At 53.1% G+C, this 23,930-nt stretch overlaps 1 protein-coding gene across 1 annotated transcript in view; it reads left to right on the top strand.

The window, feature by feature from the left end:
• Positions 1–15,282: 15,282 nt before the first annotated feature.
• Positions 15,283–23,930, top strand: part of CCDC57 (coiled-coil domain containing 57) — a 112,173-nt gene continuing 103,525 nt past the window's right edge. The window contains exon 1 of the mRNA XM_055575433.1: positions 15,283–15,388. Coding sequence (XP_055431408.1) covers positions 15,343–15,388 — 46 coding nt within the window. The 5' untranslated portion in view covers positions 15,283–15,342. The remainder of the gene's footprint in view (positions 15,389–23,930) is intronic.

The raw sequence follows: 23,930 nt of genomic DNA, 5'->3' as shown, positions 1-23,930 counted from the left end.
GGGAGAAGGCGAACATCGCCCGTCCCTCCACCCCGCCTTAGTGATCTTGGTCAAAGATGTCATCCTCTCTGACTTCCGTTTCCCCTGTGGAGCCAAATACAACCGCTGCTCCTCCTCTCAAACTCCCAGAACCTGGCTGTGCTGGGGGATGGTGGGGCCCCAAGGCGTGTTCCCTATCCCCATACTCCGCAGACCCTCACCTAAGGGAAGATTTAATCGCAGCTGGTCCTAGGCAAGGTGCTTCAAACCCGGTTTTCTCATCTGCAACATGGAAAGAACTAAGGTTTAAAGAGGAACCACAGAGTGGCCTGGGCCCAGGACACCTCTTGGTGACTGGTCTCAAGTCACAGGACACTTTCCACCGAGACACCCAAGTGTTCAGGGACTTCAGGAGGCCAAGCAATGGTGTCTCTGGGGTTTATCTCAAAGATTCCTGTTCATCCCAGACAGGGTGACAGGGTGAGCATCCCTGGGTGCATCCTCTGGAGGATTATCCCCTCCAGAGGCCAGTGGGGTGGCTCACCCGCCTTGGCACAGTAAAGAGGGGTGGGCAGAGGGTGGTGTGGGCCTTCTAGCCCAGAGTTCACCATCCAACCATTCCTTTGGAGACACCAAATCCACTGAGGACTTCTGATCTTTTTTTTTTCTGAATGCTGGGAGACCACCCACCACCAGCCTCTGTCGGAAGAGCCCTGGCAATCACAGAGGCTGGGCCAGGTGTTGCTGCCACCTGGCCTGGGGCCCAACCACCCTCACCCCCACATGCTAGAGAGGTTGCTACATAGGCATGCATATACAAGACAGCAGGGAGCCCAGCCCAAGCCCTCCCACAGCAGCTCTGCCTAGCCCTTCCAGGAGAATCCCCACTGAGTTGGCCTGGACCCTGGGTGTCTGTAGGGGCCCTTGGGAAGGAAGGGGGCCCCCATAGGGCCTCAGGTGATACTCCCACTTGCCTGCACCAACCAACAATGATCACTGGCTTCCTCACAGCTGGAGGTAGAAGGTACACCAACCTGGGAGGGCATCTGTGGGGGTGCAGGGCAAAGCTACAGAAGAGAATCCCACCCCTGTACTGAGACTTCCAACCTCTGGGGTGGGGCATCTCCCTGCTCTGCCTCAGATCATTTAGACCCACACCCTGCCCTGCGTGGGCCCCTCCTGCCATCACCTGAATGCCCTACCCCATCTTCATAAGACTTGGGAGCCGGTGCCCCACCACCACCACAGGAACCAGAGCCCCAGGCCTACAGCCTCCAACCCCCGACTCCTGCCCCCAAATGGAAGAGCTCAGAGTGGCCAACAAGGAAGACAGATGTGGGGTGGCTGGGGTCTTCCTGACTTCTCCCAGCTCCCCTTAGACTAGGGCTGGGTCTTCTCTGAACTCTGAGACCGGGGAGTTCTCAGAGAACTCAGAGAAGACTGAGTCTTCTCTGGACTCTGAGTCCCCCACCCAATGCTCTGAGAGAGCTCCTGGGGTCCACCCTTGCTCCTGCAGAAGGAGAGAGACCCCAAGGGTCCATCTGGGAGGGCTGGGGATGGTTATCCTGGGACACTGTGGTCCTGCAGGAGCCCCAAGGAGGGAGAGAACAGTTTCCCAGACCCAGGGCCCCTCAGACATGGTCTCCCATGGAAGACCAGAGGGGAGAGAGGGGGCAGGCTGATTAGGCACCTGCTTACCAGCCCCTGCCCCCTACCCTCTAGCAGTAGAGGGACTGTCTCACCCAGAGGTTGGAAGGCCCCCTAGCTTTGACTGGGGATGCGAAGGAAGACCAAAGCGGGGTAGTGTGTGGCTCTGCATGGGAAACCAACATGCTGCCAGTCAGTGGAAGGGCAGAGCAGACTCCTCCCCGGCCCTCCCCTGGACCGGGGCACTGGAACGGAGGGCCAGGAACCTCCGCCACCTGAGACCCTTGGCCTTCCAAGCCCCAACCTCCCCCACGGTGCTTCAGTCTTCTTTCCAGGACCGGGAGCCCTGAGCACAGGAGGGAAGGAATGGGTGCCATTCTGCAGTGCAGTGGAGGAGCAGAAAAGGCCAGTGGCAACCCACCCCAGGCCTGGTCAAGTGCCTGGTCCCCCACAGTCACCCTGGGCCAGCCCCCGACCCCAGGCTGCCCCTTTCTGAGAAAGGAGTGGGTGGAAAGGGAAGTGAGTAGGTGACCCGGGGAGGTGCAGCCACTCCTGGCAAGGTGGGGGGATGCTCTCCCTCATGACCCAACCTGTGCCTTCCCCCGAGGCCCACCACGCCCCTGCCAGTGCCCCCACCTGCTCCATCTCCTGGATTCTAATTCTTCCAGTTGTTCCAAATCACAGCTGCAGGTCCCATCAGGCCCTGGAACATGTACCAAGGAGCATCCAGGGCTGCCTGCACCTTCTCCCCAGCTGCTGCAGCTCCTTAGGGGTGGGCTGTGCTCCACCGTCCCCAAGGGGAGAAGAAGTCTACCAGGCCCATCCTCATCCCAGCGTCTGAGCTCCAGTTCCCACCCACCATGTGGGTGGGAACCAGGCTCCACTGTGCCACTATCTCCGAAAATGATCTTTGAAACCTGGAGAGACTTCTGAGGGTCTTAGCAGCAGCACCCCCAGGGAGAGTGTGGGACAGGCCTGCTGCTCCTACACAGAGCCTGATTGTAGGCGAGGGGAAGCCTTCCTGAGCCTGATGGGGCCATGCAGATGGACCATCCTTGAGCCCTGGGTGCACCCCACCCGACTCCAGGCCCCACCCAGTCCATTCGTCCCGCCCCAGGCCTGCCTGTGCCACCCAGCACTGGCTGCCACCACCCTGTGGTCAGGATCGGGGCCAGCGCAGGCGGGGTCAGTTGAAGAAAGCCAAGTCACGGGACAGGCTTGATGGCTGAGCCAGGGCCCCCTGCTGTGAGGTCTAGCTCCTGTACCCCACCGTCCTTAGGGACCTGGAGACAGGACTGTCACAGGCGGTCCTCACTCAGAGCGCCCCTGGGCCACACCTTCCACGATGCAGGGTGGGGAGCCCGCCTTTCCAGAAGACTCGAGGCCAGCGGTGCATGGGCCCCTCCTTGAGGCAGGCCATTCCCCTTCCTCCTTGCTTGCCCCTCAGCTTTATCTCAGAACAAGAGCCCTGAAAAATTAACCTGTTGACCACTTGGCTGGCCCAGGCTGTGGGCAGAGATAGAAACAGGCTACAGAGGCCAGACCCCTGCCCAGTCCAGCCAGATTCACCTGCCCTCCCCACCCAGTGTTGGGCATGAGGGGTGAGGGTATGGGTAGGGTTTGGAGGTGTCTGTGGGGGTAGGAACAGCCAACTTACTGGAAAAGACCCTGATGCCGGAAAAGACAGAAGGCAAAAGGAAAAGAGGGCAACAGAGGATGAGATGGTTGGATAGTATCACCAACTCAATGGATGAACTTGGGCAGACTCTGGGAAATAGTGATGGACAGGGGAGCCTGGCATGCTGCAGTCCATGGTGTCGTAAAGAGTAGGACATGACTTAGCGACTAAACCACAACAAACAGGGTGGGAATGTCTGAAGTGGGGTTCTGTGGGAAAATTGGGGTGTCCGTAGCAGGAATTTGAGGTCGGAGTGTGACTGGGGGTCAGGTGGGCTCTGCCTTGGGTCCTGGTAGGTGATCCCCCTGATAGCCATTGACTTTCTTCTGCAGACCTGGCTGGTTGCTGTTCCTTAGGCCAAGCTCAGTCCCAAGAGGGGCTGCCCAGTTGCCTACTCCTCCTGACCCTTCAATGGCCTGGAAGGGAGGGTATCACCTGAGAGGTGAGGAACAGCAGCGCATCATGGGGGGCTGGGTCCAGGCATGGGTAGCAGGCTCGGGCAGGCCAATGGCCCCTCTCTTCGGTGGCCACAGTGCCCATGCCATTAAGAGATAGGACTGAGATGGGGTAGATGCGGCTCCCAGAGCATTCAGAACCCAAGGTCAGTGGGGCCACTGGGTGGGTGGTGCCCAAGACTCTTCTCGTGGGGTGAAGGGGCCCAGCAGAGAGGGAGCCGTGCAGGTGGCCCAGGTCAACCCTGACACACTCTGGCCTCAGTGTCCTGCCTGTTAAGTGACCACTCTTAGGAGGGCTTGAAAGCTCACCCAGTTCACCTGTCAGGGACATGCCCCTCCTGCCTTGTAGTCCAGCAGGATTGGTTGGGTCCAGGCTGGGGCTCCCATGGGGACAAGCCTGCCCCGCCCCCTCCCGCACCAACATCTATCTGCTGGCTTTCAGATCGAGCCCTGTCCCAGCCTGGCATCTCCCTCCATTCTTCCCAAAGCCGCCCATCACCCTGCACCCCTGATGCCCACCCCCGTCTCAACTAAGCTCTGCCTTGGGCGGCCAGTGAGGGCATCGAGGTTGGGGCACCCACAGCAGACAAACAGGGGAATTCTTAAGGCCATGGGCTCTGAGGACAGTAGCCTCAGCCTTGAGGCCACTGCCACACCCTGTGGTACCCTGTGATGCTCTCAGGAGCTCTCCGCTCCCCTTCCCCCATCATAGATGAGGAAACGGGCTTGGCCCTGGGGGAGGAAGGACTCAAGTGCAGACCTGAGCCCGGATGTTGAAGAGAGGAAGCAGCGCAGGCAGAGGCAGGGCATGGGGAGTGGGCACAAGGCCACTGGCCTGGCCAGGTATGGATGGCATGTCTGTGAGAGGTAGAGACCAGGGATGTGGCAGAGCAGCGCCCGAGCTGACCCTGCCAGATTGAGAGGCTCCCGGGACTCTTCTGTCCAGGCTCTCCTCCAGGCCTCTGTACCTTTGCGTGTGTTGTTTGTGCCCTCTTCCCAGGGGAGATCAGTGAGCCTGCTGTGGATCTGTTACCTGCAATGTGGCTCCTCCCCAGGTGGGACTGGGGCCAGAGCTCAGGGGCCAGGTGAGTGCGGGAGGATCCTGGCCAGGGGGAGGCAGGTCTGAGCTGTCCCAAAGCGCCCGGTACTTAGCCATGCCTTCCTTTCTGCAGGACTCTGTCAAAACACTGGTGTCAAAATGCCCTGCCTCCCTCTGCCCACATCTATATCTATATCTATATCTATCTATCTATCTATATATATGTGGAGACTCAGCTCCAGGGTAGATCTCAACAAGAGAAGACAAGGAGCCTGGTGTTGAGGTCCCCTCTGTACCCATAGGTGAGAGATGTTGTTATTGTCGTTGATGCATTGCTAAGTCGCATCTGACTCCTTGTGACCCCATGGTCTGCAGCACGCCAGGCTTCCCTGTCCTTCACTATCTCCCAGAGTTTGCTCGAACTCATGTCCATTGAGTCGAGGATGCCATCCAACCATCTCATCCTCTGTCACCCTCTTCTACCCTCAATCTTTCCCAGCATCAGGGTCTTTTCCAATGAGTTGGCTCTTCAAATCAGGGGGCCAAAGTATTTGGACATTCAGTTTTAACATCAGTCCTTCCAATGAATATTCAGGGTTGATTTCCTTTAGGATCAACTAGTTTGATCTCCTTGCTGTCCAAGGACACTCTTAGTCTTCTCCAGCCCCACAGTTCAAAGACATCAATTCTTTGGCACTCAGCCTTCTTTATAGTCCCAACTCTCACATCCATACATGACTACTGGAAAAACCATAACTTTGACTATACAGATCTTTGTCAGCAAAATAATGTCTCTACTTTTTAGTACACTGTCTAGGTTGGTCATGGATGGAGGAGCCTGGTAGGCTGCAGTCCATGGGATCTCGAAGAGTTGGATACGACTGAGCGACTTCACTTTCACTTTTCCCTTTCATGCATTGGAGAAGGAAGTGGCAACCCACTCCAGTGCTGTTGCCTGGAGAATCCCAGGGACAGGGGAGCCTGGTGGGCTGCCGTCTCTGGGGTCGCACAGAGTCAGACACGACTGAAGCGGCTTAGCAGCAGCAGGTTGGTCATAGCTTTTCTTCCAAGCAGCAGGCGTCTTTTAATTCTGTGGCTCGTCTGTCTGTTAGTCGCTCAGTCGTGTCCAGCTCTTTACGACCCCATGGACTGTAGCCTGCCAGGCTCCTCTGCCCATGGAATTTTCCAGGCAAGAATACTGGAGTGGGGTGCCATTGCCTACTCTAGGGGTCATCAACCCATAAAACCCCATAAAAAGCCTATCCAGTACTCATTAAGTCATCATTTCCTATTTTCTTCCTCCTCCATCTTCTGGGAACTGCTAACCTGCATTGTGTCTCTGTGAATTTGCCTATTTTGCATCTATCACATAAAAAGCATCACACGGTATGTGGCCTTTGTGTCTGGTTTCTTTCATTCGGCACAGTGTTTTCAAGGTCCATCCACATTGTTGTCTTTATAACTTCATTCCCGTTTATGAGTGAATAATAACCTGCATTTGGTTGCTCATTCATCTGTCAATGGACATTTGAGTCACTTCCAGTTTTTGGAGGTTGTGAGTGATGCCACTATGAACTTTCCCAAAAAGTTTCTGTGTGGACCTATGTTTTCGTTTCTCCTGGGCATATACCTAGGAGTGGAGTTGCTGGATCATATGATAATTCTGTGTTTAACTATTTAAGGAGCTGCCAAATTGTTTTCTGACCCTACCATTCTACATTCCCACCAGCAATGTATAAGAGTTCTTATGTTTCTACATCCTTGCCAACTCTTGTTAGTTTTCATTTTTAAAAAATCAAAGTCATCTTAGTAAGTGTGAAGTGGTGTCTTATGGAAGTGGTGTCATATTGTTTTGATTTGCATTTCCCTATGACTAATGACATCATGCGAAATGCTGGGCTGGGTGAAACACAAGCTGAAATCAAGATTGCCAGGAGAAATATCAATAACCTCAGATATGTAGATGACACCATTCTAATGGCAGAAAACCAAGAGGAACTAAAGAGCCTCTTGATGAAAGTGAAAGAGGAGGTTGAAAAAGCTGGCTTCAAACTCAACATTAAAAAAACTAAGATCATGGCATCAGGTCCCATAACTAACTTCACAGGAGATAAATGGGAGGGAAAATGGAAACAGTGAGAGATTTTATTTTGGGGGGCTCCAAAATCACTATGGATTGTGATTGCAGCCATGAAATTAAAAGATGCTTGCTCCTTGGAAGAAAAGCTATGACAAACCTAGACAGCATATTACAAAGCAGAGACATCACTTTGCTGACAAAGGTTCGTAGAGTCAAAGCTATGGTTTTTCCAGTAGTCATGTACAGATGTGAGAGCTGGACCATAAAGAAGGTTGAGGGCCAAAGAATTGATGCTTTTGAACTGTAGGGGTGGAGAAGACTCTTAAGAGTCCTTTAGACAGCAAGGTGATCAAACCAGTCAGTCCTAAAGGAAATCAACCCTGAATATTCATTGGAAGGACTGATGCTGAAACTGAATGTCCAGTACTTTGGCCCCCTGATTTGAAGAGCCAACTCATTGGAAAAGACCCTGATGCTGGGAAAGATTGAGGGCAGGATGAGAAGGGGGTGACAGAGGATGAGATGGTTGGATGGCATCATTGACTCAATGGACATGAGTTCAAGCAGACTCTGGGAGATGGTGAAGGACAGGGAAGCCTGGCGGGCTGCAGTCCATGGAGTTGCAGAGTCAGACCCAACTGAGCCACAGAACAACAACAATGACTAATGGCAGTGAACATCTTCTCGTGAGTTTATTGGCCATTTGTGTATCTTCTTTGGAGAAATATCTATTCAAGTCTTCTACCATTTTTTAAAGTGGATTGTCTCTTTTGGTTGAGTCGTAAGAATTCTTTATATATTCTAGAGCCTTATCATATACATGCTTCTCCCATTTCCTGGGTTGTCTCTTCACTCTCTTATATAGTCTTTTGATACAGAGAAGTCTTGTATTTGTTTCTTGGGTTGTTGTGTTTTTGGTGTCATAGCTAATAATTCATTGCTATGAAGATGTTTAATGAATTTAATGAATAATTCATTGCTATGAAGAAAACCCCTATGTTTTCTTCCAAGAATTTTATGGTTTTAGCTCTTAGGTGTTGGCTATTGAGTGCTGAGTGGATTTTTGTGTATGGTGTGAGATGGGGATTAGACTTTATTATTTTGTACACGAAGATCCAGTTGTCCCAGCACCACTTGTTGATCTATTACTTTCATAATTACAAAAATAGATTTAAAAAAATAAGCCTGCTCTTGTGTTTAAACTGGAGTAGATATTGCTGAACAAGGACATCCCTTTGGGTCTAGAGGCTGTCCTGGTCTCCCCTTCCTACTCCTGGGGCAGTAGAGCCCTGCCCCAGTCCTTTGTCCCTTCCAGCACTTGCACCTCAGTGGGCAGATCATCAGCCTCAAGCCAGAGGCCTTAGTGATGGGCATGGAGCAGGAGGCAGGCTCGCCTGGGTGCTGCGGGAGGAGCAGCCCACCCTGGTCTAAAGGGCATGGGTTGTCTGCAGCCTTGGCCACAGCAAAGGCCACTGGCTCTGCAGGGCTGATCCAGCCTGGGGAAGCTAGACCAGGTCAGGCAAGGCCATCAGAGAGACCCATCTCTCCCTGGGATCAGGGAACCAGTGGATAGGGGTACAACCTTCCCCTCTTAGTTCAGCCTTTTGGTCTGGAAGCTGGGTAGGTCATGGCTCCTAGGGTTTGGGCTCTCCCTGCCCCCATCTGCTGCCCCAAGCCCTTTGGATCCAGTCACCACCACCCCCACTTTTCCTCCCACTTGCTTCATTCCACCTGTCCCACAGGTAGCCACTGGGGCTCTGCCATCTCTGCCCCAACCTGGGCTGTGGGCTGGGAGCAGGAAGGGGGTCAGGGCTCCCTGTGGCCCTTCTTGGAGCCAATCTAGGTCCTAGGGGTCGGAACTGTCACTTTGTGCTTCCTTCTGGCTGGAGCCCCCCCATCTCCCTATTTGCTCCTTGTATCCACACACCGCCCTCTCCCTGGGTCCTCCCAGACCTGTGCCCTCCAGGCCCCACAGGCAGCCCTTCCAACCTCAGTCCCTGCTACCCATTCCTCCCTCCTTTCCTCCTGGAGGCCACCCAGTCCAGGGGCCTGATGGACAGCTCCTCTATCTGCTGCTTGCAGACTCCCTCCGGGTCCTGAGGGCTTAGGGGTTGCTGCTGTGGGACGTCGCCTCCCTGTGCCCCCGCCCCCCCCACCCCCCGCCACCTGTTGCTATTTGCCCCAACCCGGGGCCTGAGTGAGGCGTGGCTAAGAGCGGTGCAGTGGCCAGCCAGGGAAGGACTGGGGGCTGGAAGGCCACTGGGGGCTGGCAGAGGGCGTCCCTCCGCTGGTGGGTCTGGCACAGCCATCTCAGCCAGGGGCTTGGAACAGAGCTGGCAACCACACAACCTGTGCTGGCAGCGGCTGCTCACATGGCCAGGCTAGACCTGCAGCTGCGCCTGCTCTCCAGGTGAGGCACGATGCCCCTTCCCAGGTTGGGGCAGCCGAGGAGGCTGGCTGAGCCCAACACAGCACACACTCCCACTCACTTGGGTACCTTGCCTAGGGGGCACCTTGCCTAGGGGGCACCTTGCAAATGCTTATACTCCAAACTCTTTGTCCAGGTCCCTGACCCCTAAGCGCAGTGGTGCTTTCTTAGACCCCATCTTCTTTCATCTTGGGGTAGCTCTGTCTCCTCTCAGGGCCCCCAAGCCAATCCTCCTGTTTGTGACCCCAAGGCACCCCTGCATCCCAGGCTCCCTGAGGACCCTCAGTGCCCTGGGCCCCTTGCACAGTGGGCCTCCCCTTGGAGTCCCGCTTTCCCCGACTCCCATACCTGGGCCCGGATAAGTCCTGCAGCGCCTCAGGCCCGGGCCGTGGCCCTCCAAGCCTGGGAGAGCTTTGCCTGCTCTGGGGTCTGGAATGGTGCCCGGAACAGAGCAGGCACTTCATGAATGCAGGTGAGTGAGGACATTTGAGGAAGGGCACCTCCACACACCGTCCAGCCTCCTCTCCACCCCCGTAGCCCATTTCCCATGCAGCGGCCAGAGGGAGCCTTCCAACCGCCCCCCGCTCCCCTCCCACTCTGGGCCCAGGCCTCTTATCTCTCTTAGTTGGCCACCATTCAGGTCTCACTTACTCAGATGGGCTGCCTGGTGGCCCAGACAACTTAGTCCTGGCCATGCACTCAGCCCCTGACCTTGCTTTGGAAAACTCTCTCAATCTTACCCTCGACGGGGATCTGCCTACTTGATTAGGGGTGAGCTGGGTGTGGGTTTTTTGATAATTGGTTTTGCTGTCTAGGGCTCCAACTTGGCTCACCTGGGCTGCCTTCTCCGAGGTGGTATCCAGATTTATAGCTCCCCACTCACCCCCTAATCTCAACTTGGAGCATCTCAGCCCCAGGGGACAGAGGTCATGCCTCAGCCCCTGCCTGGCCCCTGGAGGCCTGGGAAAGTCCTCCTGAGATGGGGGATGGATGTCTCAGCCCACCCTGTGCTTGGCTTTCACCAGGCTGGCATGGACGGCTAGAGGACACGGCCAGGTGTTGGCAAGGAGCCAGGCCAGGAGCCACTGAGGGGCCGAGAGGGTGGACTGGGCTTCGTGCCAGGCTGAGCGTCGGTGCAGCCACCGAGAGGAAAGGCCTTGCTCAACCTTCCTGCACCGACCGCAGCCCTCCTCCTCCCGGTGACTCAGCACAGCTTGGCGAAATGCCTGGGGGCGCTCAGGGGCGGGCAGGACACAGCCAGTCCCTTGCCCCTTGAGCGCCAGCTCACGGGTGGTTTCCAGGAAGACATGCAAGTGGGTCCTGTCCCCGCTCTGCTTGGCCACTCCAGCCCCTGGCCTCCCTCTCCTTTGGACTCCTCACTTTCACCCCAGAGTGTGGACCTTATGGTCTCTGGAGGTTTGGTGACTGGAATTCCGCAGCCCAGAACCCCACCAGCCCAGGACCGCCCCACGGGCTGGAATGGACAGCAAAGTGAGGTGGACACCAGCCCCTGGGCAAGGCAGCTGCGGGGGTCATTTGACCTAGTGAGGCGCACCCCCTCTTGGTTCCCACTCATCGGGCAGCTCATTCCTTTGACATCAGTCTCACAAGGAATACCCTCCTCTGTCCTGCCCACCTCCAGAGCCTGGCTTCTGCCTCCAGGCCTTGACCTCTAGGAAACGGCTATCTTGGGCCCCCTCTCCACTCATCTCTTCCAGGAGCACTGTGCTTGCCACCAGAGGCCCTTCCTGGTTGTGGGCCATGAAGATGCCCTCCCCTGACCCAGTTTGCTGCCCAGTTCACAGGGCATCGCTTGTCTGGGGATGCGTGCAGGGACCATCCAGCTGGCTGACCATGGCCTGGCACATACTTGGGGGAGGGGTGAAGGACATCTCCCACAAAGCCCCCACTGGTCCCTATTTCCTTGGGACCCCAAGGATTGGCCCACCCCCTTCTGGAAGTCCACTGGGGCACTCAGAGGCCCAGGCAGCAGGTAGCAGCCTGGCCTTTCCTGCCCTGGGGCCTGTGAGCAAGTGGGTAGGTCATTGCAGGCCAGCACAGGCACCTTCCTAATCCTAGGGTAAAGTGACTTGCTCAAGGCCATGTGCCCAAGCTGGCCCCATCCAGATCCCTGTGATTTTGGGGACCCCATGAGAGGCCCGCAGTAGGGCTCCCACTGTGAGGTCAGCTCCCAGCACCATGAGTGCCGTGGCCAAAAATTGGAGGAAGGACCTGGAGTCATGGAGCAGTCAGAACGGGGCCTCGACAGGCAGCTCTTTGTTCTCTCTGCCACCACTAGGGGGCACTGTCCTAGGAGGACATCCAGCTGCCAGGCCAGTCTGCACACACAGATCAGATCAGATCAGATCAGTCTCTCATTCTTTGCGACCCCATGAATCGCAGCACGCCAGGCCTCCCTGTCCATCACCAACTCCCGGAGTTCACTCAGACTCACGTCCATCGAGTCAGTGATGCCATCCAGCCATCTCATCCTCTGTCATCCCCTTCTCCTTTTGCCCCCAATCCCCCCCAGCATCAGAGTCTTTTCCAATGAGTCAACTCTTCGCATGAGGTGGCCAAAGTCCTGGAGTTTCACCCACACAGGGGTCACTCAATGATCACCCAGGACAGACAACATTCCAGGATCTGGGGGCCAGAGCCCAAGTCCAGCCCTTTGATGGGTGGCCATCCTGGTTTACGCCACCCCACAATGAGCTAGCCTGCCACCCAGTGTTGACATCTGCTCTGAGCTTAGGTGTGTGTGTTGGGTGGGGGGGGGGGGGCGCCAATGGGAGCAGGATGGCTGACCACCCCCCCCTAGGCTGGCAGCCTTGGCCCACTCCTGAGGCCCCCTGGCCTCAGTTTCCTCATCTGTAAAGTGTGGAGAGTTCTAGAATCACTCGAGTGTGGCTATGAGGGCTCCATGCAATATGGGCGCCATCCCAGATGACATACTGGGAAGCAGAGCCCCTCAGAGCCCACTGGCTTCTCAGGAAGGTCCAGCACTAGCTCTTTGCCAGCCCTTCAGTGGCCCTGCAGTGTTCTTATTATCCCACAGGCATTGTACCCTCATAGGCTCCCACTGTATGCTTGGGGTGCAGGGGGAGTTTGATCCTGGCTATGCTAGTCACGGAGGTGCTGGGCAGGGAGTTAACCTAAACTCCCACTGTTCTGTTACCTCATCTGTGAGTATAGGGTGGCCTGTGGGGAACTGGCCCTGGATAACTATCATCCCAGGGGAAGCAGTCTGTAGCGGGTTGAATGGTGGCCCGGAAAAGATGTGTTCTGGTCCCAGAACTTCAGCATGTGACCTTCCTTGGAAATAGGGACTTTTAAAAATATATTTATACATTTGCCTGTTCCAGCTTTTAGTTGTTGCACACAGGATCTTCAGTCTTTATTGTGGCATGAGAGATCTTTAGTTGCAGCACGTGGGATCTAGTTCTCTGATCAGGTATCAAACCTGTGCTCCCTGGGAGTTGTGGAGTCTTAGCCACTGGACCATCAGGGAAGTCACTGGAAATAGGATCTTTATAGATGTAATTAGTTAAGATGAGGCCACATGGGAGCGGGGTGGGTCTAGCCCAATAGGGCTGGTGTCTTTGGAAAAGAACCTGTGAAGACAGACCTGGGAGGAAGGCCACATGATGAAGGTGGAAGAGAGTGGAGTGATGTACCAATGGGCTGGGGGGCACCAAGGAGAGCGCCACTAGATACCTGAAGCTGGAAAGGGTGGGTCAGGATTCTATCCAGGGCCTTTGGAGGGAGAAAAGCCCTGCAGACACCTTGATTTGGGCTTGTGGCCTCCAGAACTGTTGTCTCAAGCCCCCAGTTTGTGGTCACTATGCGGCCCCAGGACAGACACACGGTCCGTCAGCACTGGCTACAGTGTGGATGCAGCAGGCTGGCTGAAGAGTCACCTGCCTTACAGGGTGGGCAGAGGGCATTCTGGGTGGAAGAGGGGGTCTGGTCTGACCGGCAGGATGGTGAGCAGGTCGGGGGAGACAGACTTGGAGAATGTTGGGTCTGGCCTGACCCGTGGGAAGATCGGGCAGGGAGCTGGGTAGAGAGTGAATGGTGTGTCCCTTCTCCCCTTCCATGAGCGTCTACTGAGCTCCTGGACACGGGGCACAGTTAAGGGGCCGAGCTCCAGAGCCCAAGTGGACAAAGTTGCAGACCCTAGTGGGGCTGTGGGCCCACCAGGAGTGATAAGGCCCTTTCCAGGGTGGTGAGGGCCCACCGCGGCCTCCATCATTCTGGGGGTGGCGTGATGTGCAGGGGCAGGGGAGTACCATCCCTCTCTGGGCCCAGCACCCCAGAAGCCTTATCTGGGGCTCAGGTGAGGGAATCAGAGGTTCTGGGATATTGGGTGATTGAAGTGGTAGGAGCTGGCCCCACCATAGGAATCGAGGGCCACCCTTAGGGTTAGTGCCCAGGGTCAGGGTCAGGGTAGGGTTTATTGCAGGGATAGGGTTATGGTTGGGTGGGTCAGGGTTAAGGGGTAGAATTCGTGTTGGTGAAGTCACAGAGTTAGGGTCAAGGTCAGGGCTCAGGTTAGGGTTAGTGTCGGGGTAATTGGAGGGAGAGGGTCATGGTGGGGTTGGTCAGGTTTCAGAACGTGGATGATGAGGTGCAGAGCTCCTATTTGTTGTTAGGATTTATTTTTATTCAGAAGTGTGTATCCTCTTGGCCTTTTTGGTTTACACATACACACACACCCCAGGGCCCCTTCACTGGGGCTGACCCAGCACCCATGTAGTTCATATGTTGTTTCTGATCCTCAAATCCATGGGAAATGGAAGGCATTATCTCTACGTTATGGAGAACAGCAAACAGAGTCCCAGAAAACTGTAACAAGAGGACTGGGCCTGGGGTTTAAAGCCGGACTGCCCTTTGAAGCTGGGCTGGGGGCAGTGAGGCTGCCCAGGGTCTATGGGATATAGGTTAAAGGTCATGCGGATCCTCTATGGCTTCCCCAGGCAGGAAGGCAGGGCTATTTTCACATGGTTTCTGTGCACTGATAGGATCACATCTTCCATTTTCCAGGAGGCTTGAATTATTGATCTGCCTGATGTTTAATAACCCCTGGACCTCCCTCTAAGAGCTGCCTCTTAAAGCAGAGCCTTTCTTACTATTAACTGTGTTGAGATGTCTGGCAGGAACAGCTTGAGGACTGGCCCTGTGCAGCTAGAATGCCATCAAGGTGGAGAAAACACAGATGGAGAGGAGAGGCTGGACCAAAGACTATGTCCCCCTCTCTGCTGCCACCACTGCCTCTGCGCCCATTACTTCCTGGATCTCCACAGTGCGATTGACCAGGCAGGCCGAACATGGGTGTCTCCATTTGTTCGGACAGCTGGTCCTCTTCAGCTCCAGTAGACCTTCAGATACTGGGGAAGAGGGTCTCTAAGTTTGGGGGCTTTGACATAATGGTTTGCTCGTTGCCTCTGTGAGGTGGTTTTTTTTTTTTTTAACTCGTAACTGGACACACAAGCACCAAAGCACACAGGTTATGAGTGCACACAAACATTAATTTTCATAAGCCAAGCATACGGTGCAACAGCGCCCAGAACAAGGGCGCTGTTCAGAAAGGCCATCCTGCCATCCTGAGCCCCGCTCTTCCCCGACACGCAGAGCTCACTGCTTGCCCGCCTCTCCCGGGGCCCCCTCGCAGTGTCTGCCTGTTTCACTAAAGGAGGATCCACGAGTGAAGACGCAGTTCTCGTGGTCTCGGACTTTCACTCCGCTCCACGCCCACGTGCAGCCTGGGCCCCTCCCCTCCCAGGTACAGCTCCCTGTAGGCCCCACCCCGACCCGTCAGAGCCGCCAACAGCCTCGGGGCTACGAGACCGGCGGGATCGCGTAACCCGGCCACCTGCCATCCAATAGTCCAGAGTCTTCCTCGCTCTGGTGTACCTGCGCGCCGGCGGGGCGCGAAGAATCCGGAACCAGATGTCAGGGCTCCCGTTTCCGGCCGGCGGAACCCGAGCGCTGGACCGAGAGCGCCCGGACGGCGGCTGACAGACTCAGGTTACCATGGCATCGCGGAGGGACAAAAAGCTGCTAGGGGCCAGCGTTCCAGGTGAGGCGCGGGCGCGGGGGCGACGCGGCGGGGCGCCGAGGGGCCTCAGGGGCCCGCGACGCCAGAAGGTGTGGCCCTTTGGGTCGCTTTTCACGGGCGTCGACTCTTTTCTTGGAAAACCCCGAGACGTACAAGTCCTCCAGACGCCGCGCACTCCCTTGGGGCCACCCTGCAGGGCTGTGGGCACGAGAGCGGTGCCGGGCCCGCGGAACCCGGTACGCAGAGCCCGCCCGGGCTCTTCTCTGCAGCGCCCGTGTCGCAGGCGGGGTGGGAAGGCTGGGCGTTCGCTGGCGCCACGCTTTGAGTGCTCTGCGTTGTTACTCGACCCCTTCAGGAATCTGAAGAGGTGGGCGCTGCAGAGATGGGAGAGTTTACCGGTTCCACAGCCAGTGAGGACAGGTTCAGACCCAGGCAGCCTGGTCCAGAGTAACTAAAGAAAAAAAATTGAGATTTACAAAAGAGTTGCAGAAGAAGGATAAAGATTGCCTCGGTACTTTTACCGAGGTGCCCCCAAATGTTAATCTCGTATGTTCAGTTCAGTTCAGTTCAGTCGCTCAGTCATGTACGACTCTTTGCAACCCCATGAATCGCAGCACGCCAGGCCTCCCTGTCCATCACCAACTCCCGGAGTTCACTCAGACACATGTCCATAGAGTCAGTGATGCCATCCAGCCATCTCATCCTCTGTCGTCTCCTTCTCCTCTTGCCCCCAATCCCTCCCAGCGTCAGAGTCTTTTCCAATGAGTCAACTCTTCGCATGAGGTGGCCGAAGTACTGGAGTTTCAGCTTCAGCATCATTCCCTCCAAAGAAATCCCAGGGCTGATCTCCTTCAGAATGGACTGGTTGGATCTCCTTGCAGTCCAAGGGACTCTCAAGAGTCTTCTCCAACACCACAGTTCAAAAGCATCAACTCTTTGGCGCTCAGCCTTCTTTGCAGTCCAACTCTCACATCCATACATGACCACAGGAAAAACCATAGCCTTGACTAAACGGACCTTTGTTGGCAAAGTAATGTCTCTGCTTTTGAATATGCTATCTAGGTTGGTCATAACTTTCCTTCCAAGGAGTAAGCGTCTTTTAATTTCATGGCTGCAGTCACTATCTGCAGTGATTTTGGAGCCCAAAAAAATAAAGTCTGACGCTGTTTCCACTGTTTCCCCATCTATTTCCCATGAAGTGATGGGACCGGAAGCCATGATCTTCGTTTTCTGAATGTTGAGCTTTAAGCCAACTTTTTCACTCTCCACTTTCACTTTCATCAAGAGGCTTTTGAGTTCCTCTTCACTTTCTGCCATGAGGGTGGTATCATCTGCATATCTGAGGTTATTGATATTTCTCCCGGCAATCTTGATTCCAGCTTGTGTTTCTTCCAGTCCAGCATTTCTCATGATGTACTCTGCATATAAGTTAAATAAACAGGGTGATAATATACAGCCTTGACGTACTCCTTTTCCTATTTGGAACCAGTCTGTTGTTCCATGTCCAGTTCTAACTGTTGCTTCCTGACCTGCATACAGATTTCTCAAGAGGCAGATCAAGTGGTCTGGTATTCCCATCTCTTTAAGAATTTTCCACAGTTTATTGTGATCCACACAGTCAAAGAGGCTTTGGCATAGTCAATAAAGCAGAAATAGTTCTTTTTAGCAAACTGAGGAAACTTAACTCATACAAAACCATGATCTAATGTACAGGATTTATTCAGACTCAGCAGTTATCCCACGGATGACTTTTCTCTTTTACAACATCCAATCCAGGACCATCCATGTTTTCTTTCTTATTCTTTAATCTGGAGCACTTCCTCAGTCATTCCTTGACTTTTATGAGTCAATTATTTTGTAGAATACCCCTCAGTTTGGGTTTATCTGATGTTCCCTTATGATTACTTTTAAGTTGTGCATTTTTGGTAAGAAAAACCTTACCTGTGAAATTGTGTTTTTCTCTGCATCTTATCAGGAGTGGTATAGTGTCGATTTGTCCCATTACTGCTGATACTAACTTTGGTCATTTGTGTTAAGAGATATCTACAAGGTGTTTCCATCATTGAGTTACCATTTTTCCCGTGGGGAGTTAGTTACTTTGAAAGTGTGTAAATATATTGTTTAAAATCACTAATTTTAGCATCCAGAAGTGAGCATTTTCTGAAACAATTGTAAGTGTTGCTTTTGCCACAGAGTGATTTTTTCATTTCCATTATTTTTACTTTTAAGTTGGAATTCTACTGTAAGGAAGAACCTTCCATATTTTAATTTATTCAGTTATTTATCTTAGCGTGGACATTTTAATTTTATTTCATAGGTTATAGACCATTACTAAGGGCTTCCAAGGTGACTCTGCTAAAGAATCTGCCTGCCAATGCATGAGACGCGAGAGATGGGGGTTCAATCCCTGGGTCAGGAATATCCCCTGGAGCAGGAAATGGCAACCCACTCCAGTATTCTTGCCTGGAAAATTCCATGGACAGAGGACCCTGGCCAGCTACAGTTGATGGGGTTGCAAAGAATCACACAAGACTGAGCATGGACACACAGAAATCCGTCACTGTCATTTATCCTGTTGCTCTGTTGTGCAGATTGGGCCCATTCAGGTTGGCTTCCGTGTCCTTTTTAGCCTATCCCCAACATTTTGAGCCCTTCCTTATTTTCTGGTACCATAGGATATTCTGGACTCAATCTTGTGCTTTCCTTGACCTAACCTGGAATCAGAAATTTCTCTAAGGAGTGTTGGTTCCTTTTAATTTAGAAGATTTTTTTTTTTAGAAAGCAAGATCTTTGGAAGTATGCTCATTGCTACTGGAGGATTATTACTTTTTGGCTTTCTCAATGGGTAGTACTAGGAAACATAAATTTGTGTACACCCTATACATCTGTATCTATTTCTATATCTGTATATCTGTATATATATTAAAAACTGAGGTTATACCTCCAATTTCAATCAGTCACCACAGGGTTCTTTGTATTAATACATTCCTTTTTGCTCTCTAACTCTGGCTCCTGTTGTCTCAGTCTGGTCTGGTCTTTGTCCCCTAGTCATGTCTGACTCTTTGCAACCCCAGAGACTATAGCCCACCAGGCTGCTCTGTCCATGGAGTTCTCCAGGCAAGAATACTAGAGTGGGTTGCCATTTCCTTCTCCAGGGGATCTTCTCAACCCAGGGATCGAACCTACATCTCCTGCACTGGCAGGTGGACTTTTTACTGCTGAGCCACAGGGAAGCCCTATTGTCCTCAGCATGTTTGCCTTTTTGCTCAGTCCTAGACTAGTTTCAGTATTGCCAAGCCATATTTCTGTGAAAAACAAACCTACTTAAGTAGAGTATGATATTTGCATGTGATTGTTTTTTATTTTTTCTTTAAATATATAGTCAAAATCTATTTTACAAAGTTGCCTTAGTGTATTTATGTTATTAATTTGTAATAAAGTTAGGTTCATTTGTTTCTGGTTATATTTCACTTTGAGTCCTTATTGATTCCACCCCCCACCCCCACCCCCCGTGCTGTGCAGTTTGTGGGATCTTAGTTCCCCAAACAGGGATTGAACCTGGGCCCTCGGTGAAAGCCCGGAGTCCTGACTACTGGACCGCCAGGGAATTCCCAAGTCCTTATTGATTTTAAGTCTTGGTATGTGAAACATTTATGTGGTTCTAAAAGTATGAGCAGATTATCAGCTCTTAACTACAAGACTGTTCAATTTATCTCCTGTCATTTATTTGCTTTTTTGGGTGGGCTGGGGGAGGCATGGGAATTTGGCAGCTGTAAATTCAGATTAAAAAAAGGGCTATACTCTCCTCACTTGAGCAGTATCCCTCATCCCCAGCAAGTTCCAGTGATGGAATTAAGATGCATCTGCTGCTCTTCTCTCACCTCAGGTTTTACAAATGGTTGTGGGTACTATTTGGCAGTCCGTGAAGGACAGGAGTCACAGGCCCATAATTTTCACCCTCTTGATCCCCTTAATGATCACCTGTACTGAGCTTCGTTCACTTGGGGGTTCCAGAGGGTGCCAGCCTTGAGTTCTTTGTCCCGAATACAGAGATGAGCCGTCTCTGGACTTTCTTTCAAGTCCCACAAACATGTTTCATAGATTGAGCTTATTAAATATATTTACAGAGCACCAGTAAGACAACATTCTGTATCTGACTTTGAGCCTTTACAAACGGTGTTTTCGGTAACTGCTTAGGTTTTATTGAGATCATGCAATGTATTTTCAGTTAAGTACTTGTCAATGTTTATTCTAAAACAGTTGCTCCGAGTTTTTGGTCAGATGAACAAAGGTATGATCAGTTCCATTGTCATGTCTGCAATCGGGTAGCCTGTGAGTTCCTCTCTGACTTGGACGTGCGTTGCTCTAATGATTTGGTCATCTTGGCAAGGGCTGAGATTGGCAAGGACAGAATCATTTTCCCAGGCTCCTGCCCTATATATCTGGCTCGCAGTCCCAACAGACAGCGTGCCAGAGAGGTGGGGCCCTGCCAGGGCAGAGCAGGGCAGGGCAGGCCCCTCTGCAGAGCCCACTTGGCTTGGAAAGCTTTTTCTCTTCCATGGAGCTCCTTTTCATAATTCCTTAGGACTCATCCTTTGCCCCAAACTCTTTTTAAGTATGATACTGGCTGTCAGGAGATGCTTGGCCGTGGGTCCTCCTCGCAGCCCTTTCCCTGTTGTTATCCGTGAAGAGACACCTCGGAGTCTCTCACTGCCTGGACAGGCCGGCTTCTGAGCCTTTTTCTCCCTGGCCCCTTTGATCTGACAAGGATGGTCCTGCACGGTCAGGGTCAACTGCTGCAGACCACTGCTGGGTTTGGGGTCAGAGAGTGAGTGAGTGCCCAAGCTCTTCTGCACTGTCCACCATCTACTGTGTAGTCTGGTGGTGTCAGTGCACCAGGGGTGCATTCCAGCTCACTCAGGACTGAGGTGTTCTTCCAGATGGGGCTTCTGCTGCTTGTGTCTGTTTGCAGCCTGCAAATTTTCCATGTTTGGGAAACCAAGGCTTTCGTGAGGAGTAATTTCCCTCTTCCTAAAACCCAGGGGTTTCCAAGGGCCTTTTAGAACTGACAGATTACTCTTCTTTAGATTTAAAAAAAACAAAAACGAAGTTTAGAAAGCTCAGCATTTTGCAGATGAGAACATCAAAGTGATGAGACGACCTAGCATAGTCCCGCTGAGCCCACTGGTTCTCTTTGAAGACCGTGAGTGCTATGGGCCAAGTTGAGTTGACAGCGGGCTCCCCACCTACCACCTGCCAGTTTCCCCAGTTTTGTTTGGTCCCTCCCGGAAACTGGATGCTTGCTGGGGATGCCTGCTGGCTGACAGGCAGATTGGGTCCAGATTTTGAATCTGGTGTTTAATAAAAGCTGTTAATCTCAGCCTCAGTGCTTTTAGGATTTATAATGGAAGCAGGGCAGGCTGTCTGTGTTGGAGTGGGAAGGAAAGGAGCACGAGCGCCGGGCATATCAGGGTGCAGTGGAGCGCGCACAGTAGAAGCTGGTTTCTTTCTGGGGATTTTATTTATTTTTTGGCAGTGCTGGGTTTTCACTGCTGTGCAGGCTTTTCTCTGGTTACAGAGAGCCAGGGCAACTCTCTAGCTGCAGTGTGCGAGCTTCTCATTTCGGTGGCTTCTCTTGTTGTGGAGGATGGGCTCTAGGACATGCTGGCTTCATCATTTGTGGCACGTGGGCTCAGCCGTTGTGACTCGCTGGCTCTAGAGCACAGACTCAATAGTTGTGGCACACGGGCTTAGTTGCTCGGAGGCATGTGGGATCTTCCCAGATCAGGGATCGTACCCGTGTCTCTTGCACTGGCAGGCGGATTCTTTACCACTCAGCCACCAGAGACGCCCCCTACATGTCTTCATATACTGTGCCAAACAGGTTGAACTCTTTTTTCAACAAGGCCATGTGCCGTGGGCACAGTATCACATGATCAGATTTTTATATTGGAAGCATAATTCCCATGGGTGGCTGTGCGATCGGTGCACTTAAGAGGCAAGCCTACGGGCGTCCTTAGAAGAGGGAGCCCTATTGACCTCACAGACCTTGGCCTGCTGTCTCCATAAAGAACCATAGTGCTGACTCACGGTCACTTCATCAATGATCACAGTAGCATCAGTATCATTTAAAATTGTATGTTTGCTTAAAAACTGATTCTTTGCCTGTGATTGTGCATAGGTATGTGGGTGGCCTGTGAATGCATGATTTCTGTTGACAAGTGAGTCCTGTGCCAGACCCCAGAACTCGCTAGGCCACCCACCAGCTCGCACTCACACAGCCCCACCATAGGCAGTCGGGTTTGTGCATATGTTGGGGTTTGCGGGGGCCCAGCCATTAGATGTCCAATTAGTGTGGGTGAACCTGAAATTTTAGAGGTCACCGAGTCGCCTTGTTATCTCACTGGACTTTGCCTGAGCTTGGTGGCCAGCCTGACCTGCCGGAACCCTGGTTTCCCAGTGGTCCTGGGCACCCTGCACCAGGGCAGGGGCCACAGCTGAGCAGGATGTGAGCCTCCTGAAGGCTAAGCAGAGCCACTTCCTGCCATTTCCTGCTGCAGGCTGGGGCCTCCAACCACTCCCAGAAGTTACCTCCTCCTCCCTTTGTTCCTGTGCATCTGTCTTGTCCCAGCAAGGATGACAACTCTTTGGGGTGGGGACCTGGCCCCTATTTCTCCAGCAGGTGAAACAGCTCCTGACATGTAGTGAGTGCTGAATAAATACTTGTTAAATGAATAAATGAATGGATTTAAGAAAGTTTGCTATGTCTGTGTGAATTTTACATTATTTAATATCATGTTTCTCTGGCTACAGTGCTACACATCCTGCATGGAATAGAAGCAAGCATTTGTTCTCTGCTTCAGTGTGCCAGGCATTGGGGAACAGAACAGTGTACCCAGGACACACGACAGGACATACTCGGGGAATCCCCTCAGCTGTCTGTGTGGGAGAAATACTTGGCACCTGAATGAATTTGAAGCCAGTAACTCCAGTTTTTTACTGAATTCAAAACTTGTTAAAGTGAATGTCGGTTTTCCTGTAGTTCATTGATACCTCCAGTAACACCTGTAAAGCTCAAGTTATTGTCGATCTAGAGTGACCGGAGCTGAAGGGTGAGGGCTGGCGATCAGAGTGTGGGGGGCTAGGGTATGTTGGAGTTGGGGAAGCCGCGGAAGGGGTGGCAGAGGTGGGCCAGGCGAACTCAGTGGGTGCAGGGCTGTCCTCTGTGGTGGAGCACACAGGGTTGTGGGCACTTTAAGGAAGCCAAGCCTTTGGAGGAGGAGGAAGAAGGGTTTGGAAGGGCCCTGGGGAGCAGATACCTGCCTTCCCCCAGTTCCTCTGCTCTAGCCCCAGAGCCCCACGTTTATGATTGTCCTGGGATAGTTTTTTTTTCTATTTAGTTATTTAGTACATACTTTTGAACGCCTCCTGTGTGCTGGAGTTCCAAGTATGGGATACCTGGTGGAACGTGTAGGAAAGAATGACACATAAGCAGTAAACCGCTGGCTCCTGATAAGCGCCAAGCAGAGAATTTGAATGTGAATAGGGCTCCGTCCTTGCACCAGTTTTGGAGGATTTCCTGGAGCGACACTTGAGTTGGTCTCAGTGACAGGAAGGAGCCTACTTGTTGGTTTCCAGGCAGAGGGGCAGCTGACTGACAAGAAAGATTAGGCACCTCCCAGCCCCAAGGGTGGTGATCCCGGGACTGAGGAATAGGAAGCCCTTGTGGGTGTGGTGGCGAGGGAAGGCTTTTTTTTTTAACCCATCCCTTTGGTGGCCGTAAAAGGGCAGGTGTGTAGCAGAGGTGCCAGTTCAGGGTCTGGAGTCAGCGAGGCTCCAGGTGAGAGACGAGGGCGGCTGAAGGGCGGCCTGGGTGAGAGAGCAGGGATACAGGCTAGTTCCAGGCGTTTGGCTTGGGCAGCTGGATGAGGGGGTGCCATTGACAAGCTGAGGGCCATGGGGGCAGGGGCACACAGAATCAAGGGTGGCAGGCCCCGGGGTCTCCGTCAGGTGCCTGTGGGCAGGCTGAGACTGCCTAGCAGGAGCAGGCATGGAGGCCGGAGCTCTGCCCAAGGTCGGCCCAGCGGAGCTCCCCTCTGCTCCAGAGCCCTGCGGGGAGGCCACCACGCGTCCCTGGTTAGGATAGCGCTATCAGGACACTTGCTTCCTCCTCCCTCCCTGCTCTCAGAGGCCTGCTTCCTCCCTGATGCCCCTCGTCAGGGGTGCTTCCTCCGCCACGCAGTATCAGCACATGCCTAGTGGGCGTCTTACTCAGTTTCCACACTGACTGCCGGGGATTAGTGCCGGCCCCACGGGATGCCCCTGGCAAGTCCAGGGTGTCATCTGTACTTCTCCCAGCTGCTCTGAATCAGGGCAGGACCCCTCTCCTCAGGTTCAGTAATGTCCCAGAGCAGCTCACAGAACTCTGGGAAGTGTTCACTTACTAGATCACCGGTTTATTGTAAGTGGACACAACTCTGAGCGGCCAGATGGAAGAGCCGTCCAGGACAAGGTGGGCGTGAGGGGCTGGGAGCTCACACCCCCTCTCTCCCAGCACACTGTC

This window comes from Bubalus kerabau, chromosome 4, assembly GCF_029407905.1.
Source record: "Bubalus kerabau isolate K-KA32 ecotype Philippines breed swamp buffalo chromosome 4, PCC_UOA_SB_1v2, whole genome shotgun sequence".
Classification (NCBI taxonomy): Eukaryota; Metazoa; Chordata; class Mammalia; order Artiodactyla; family Bovidae; genus Bubalus; species Bubalus kerabau.
This window is presented reverse-complemented; position numbering and strand designations above follow the sequence as displayed.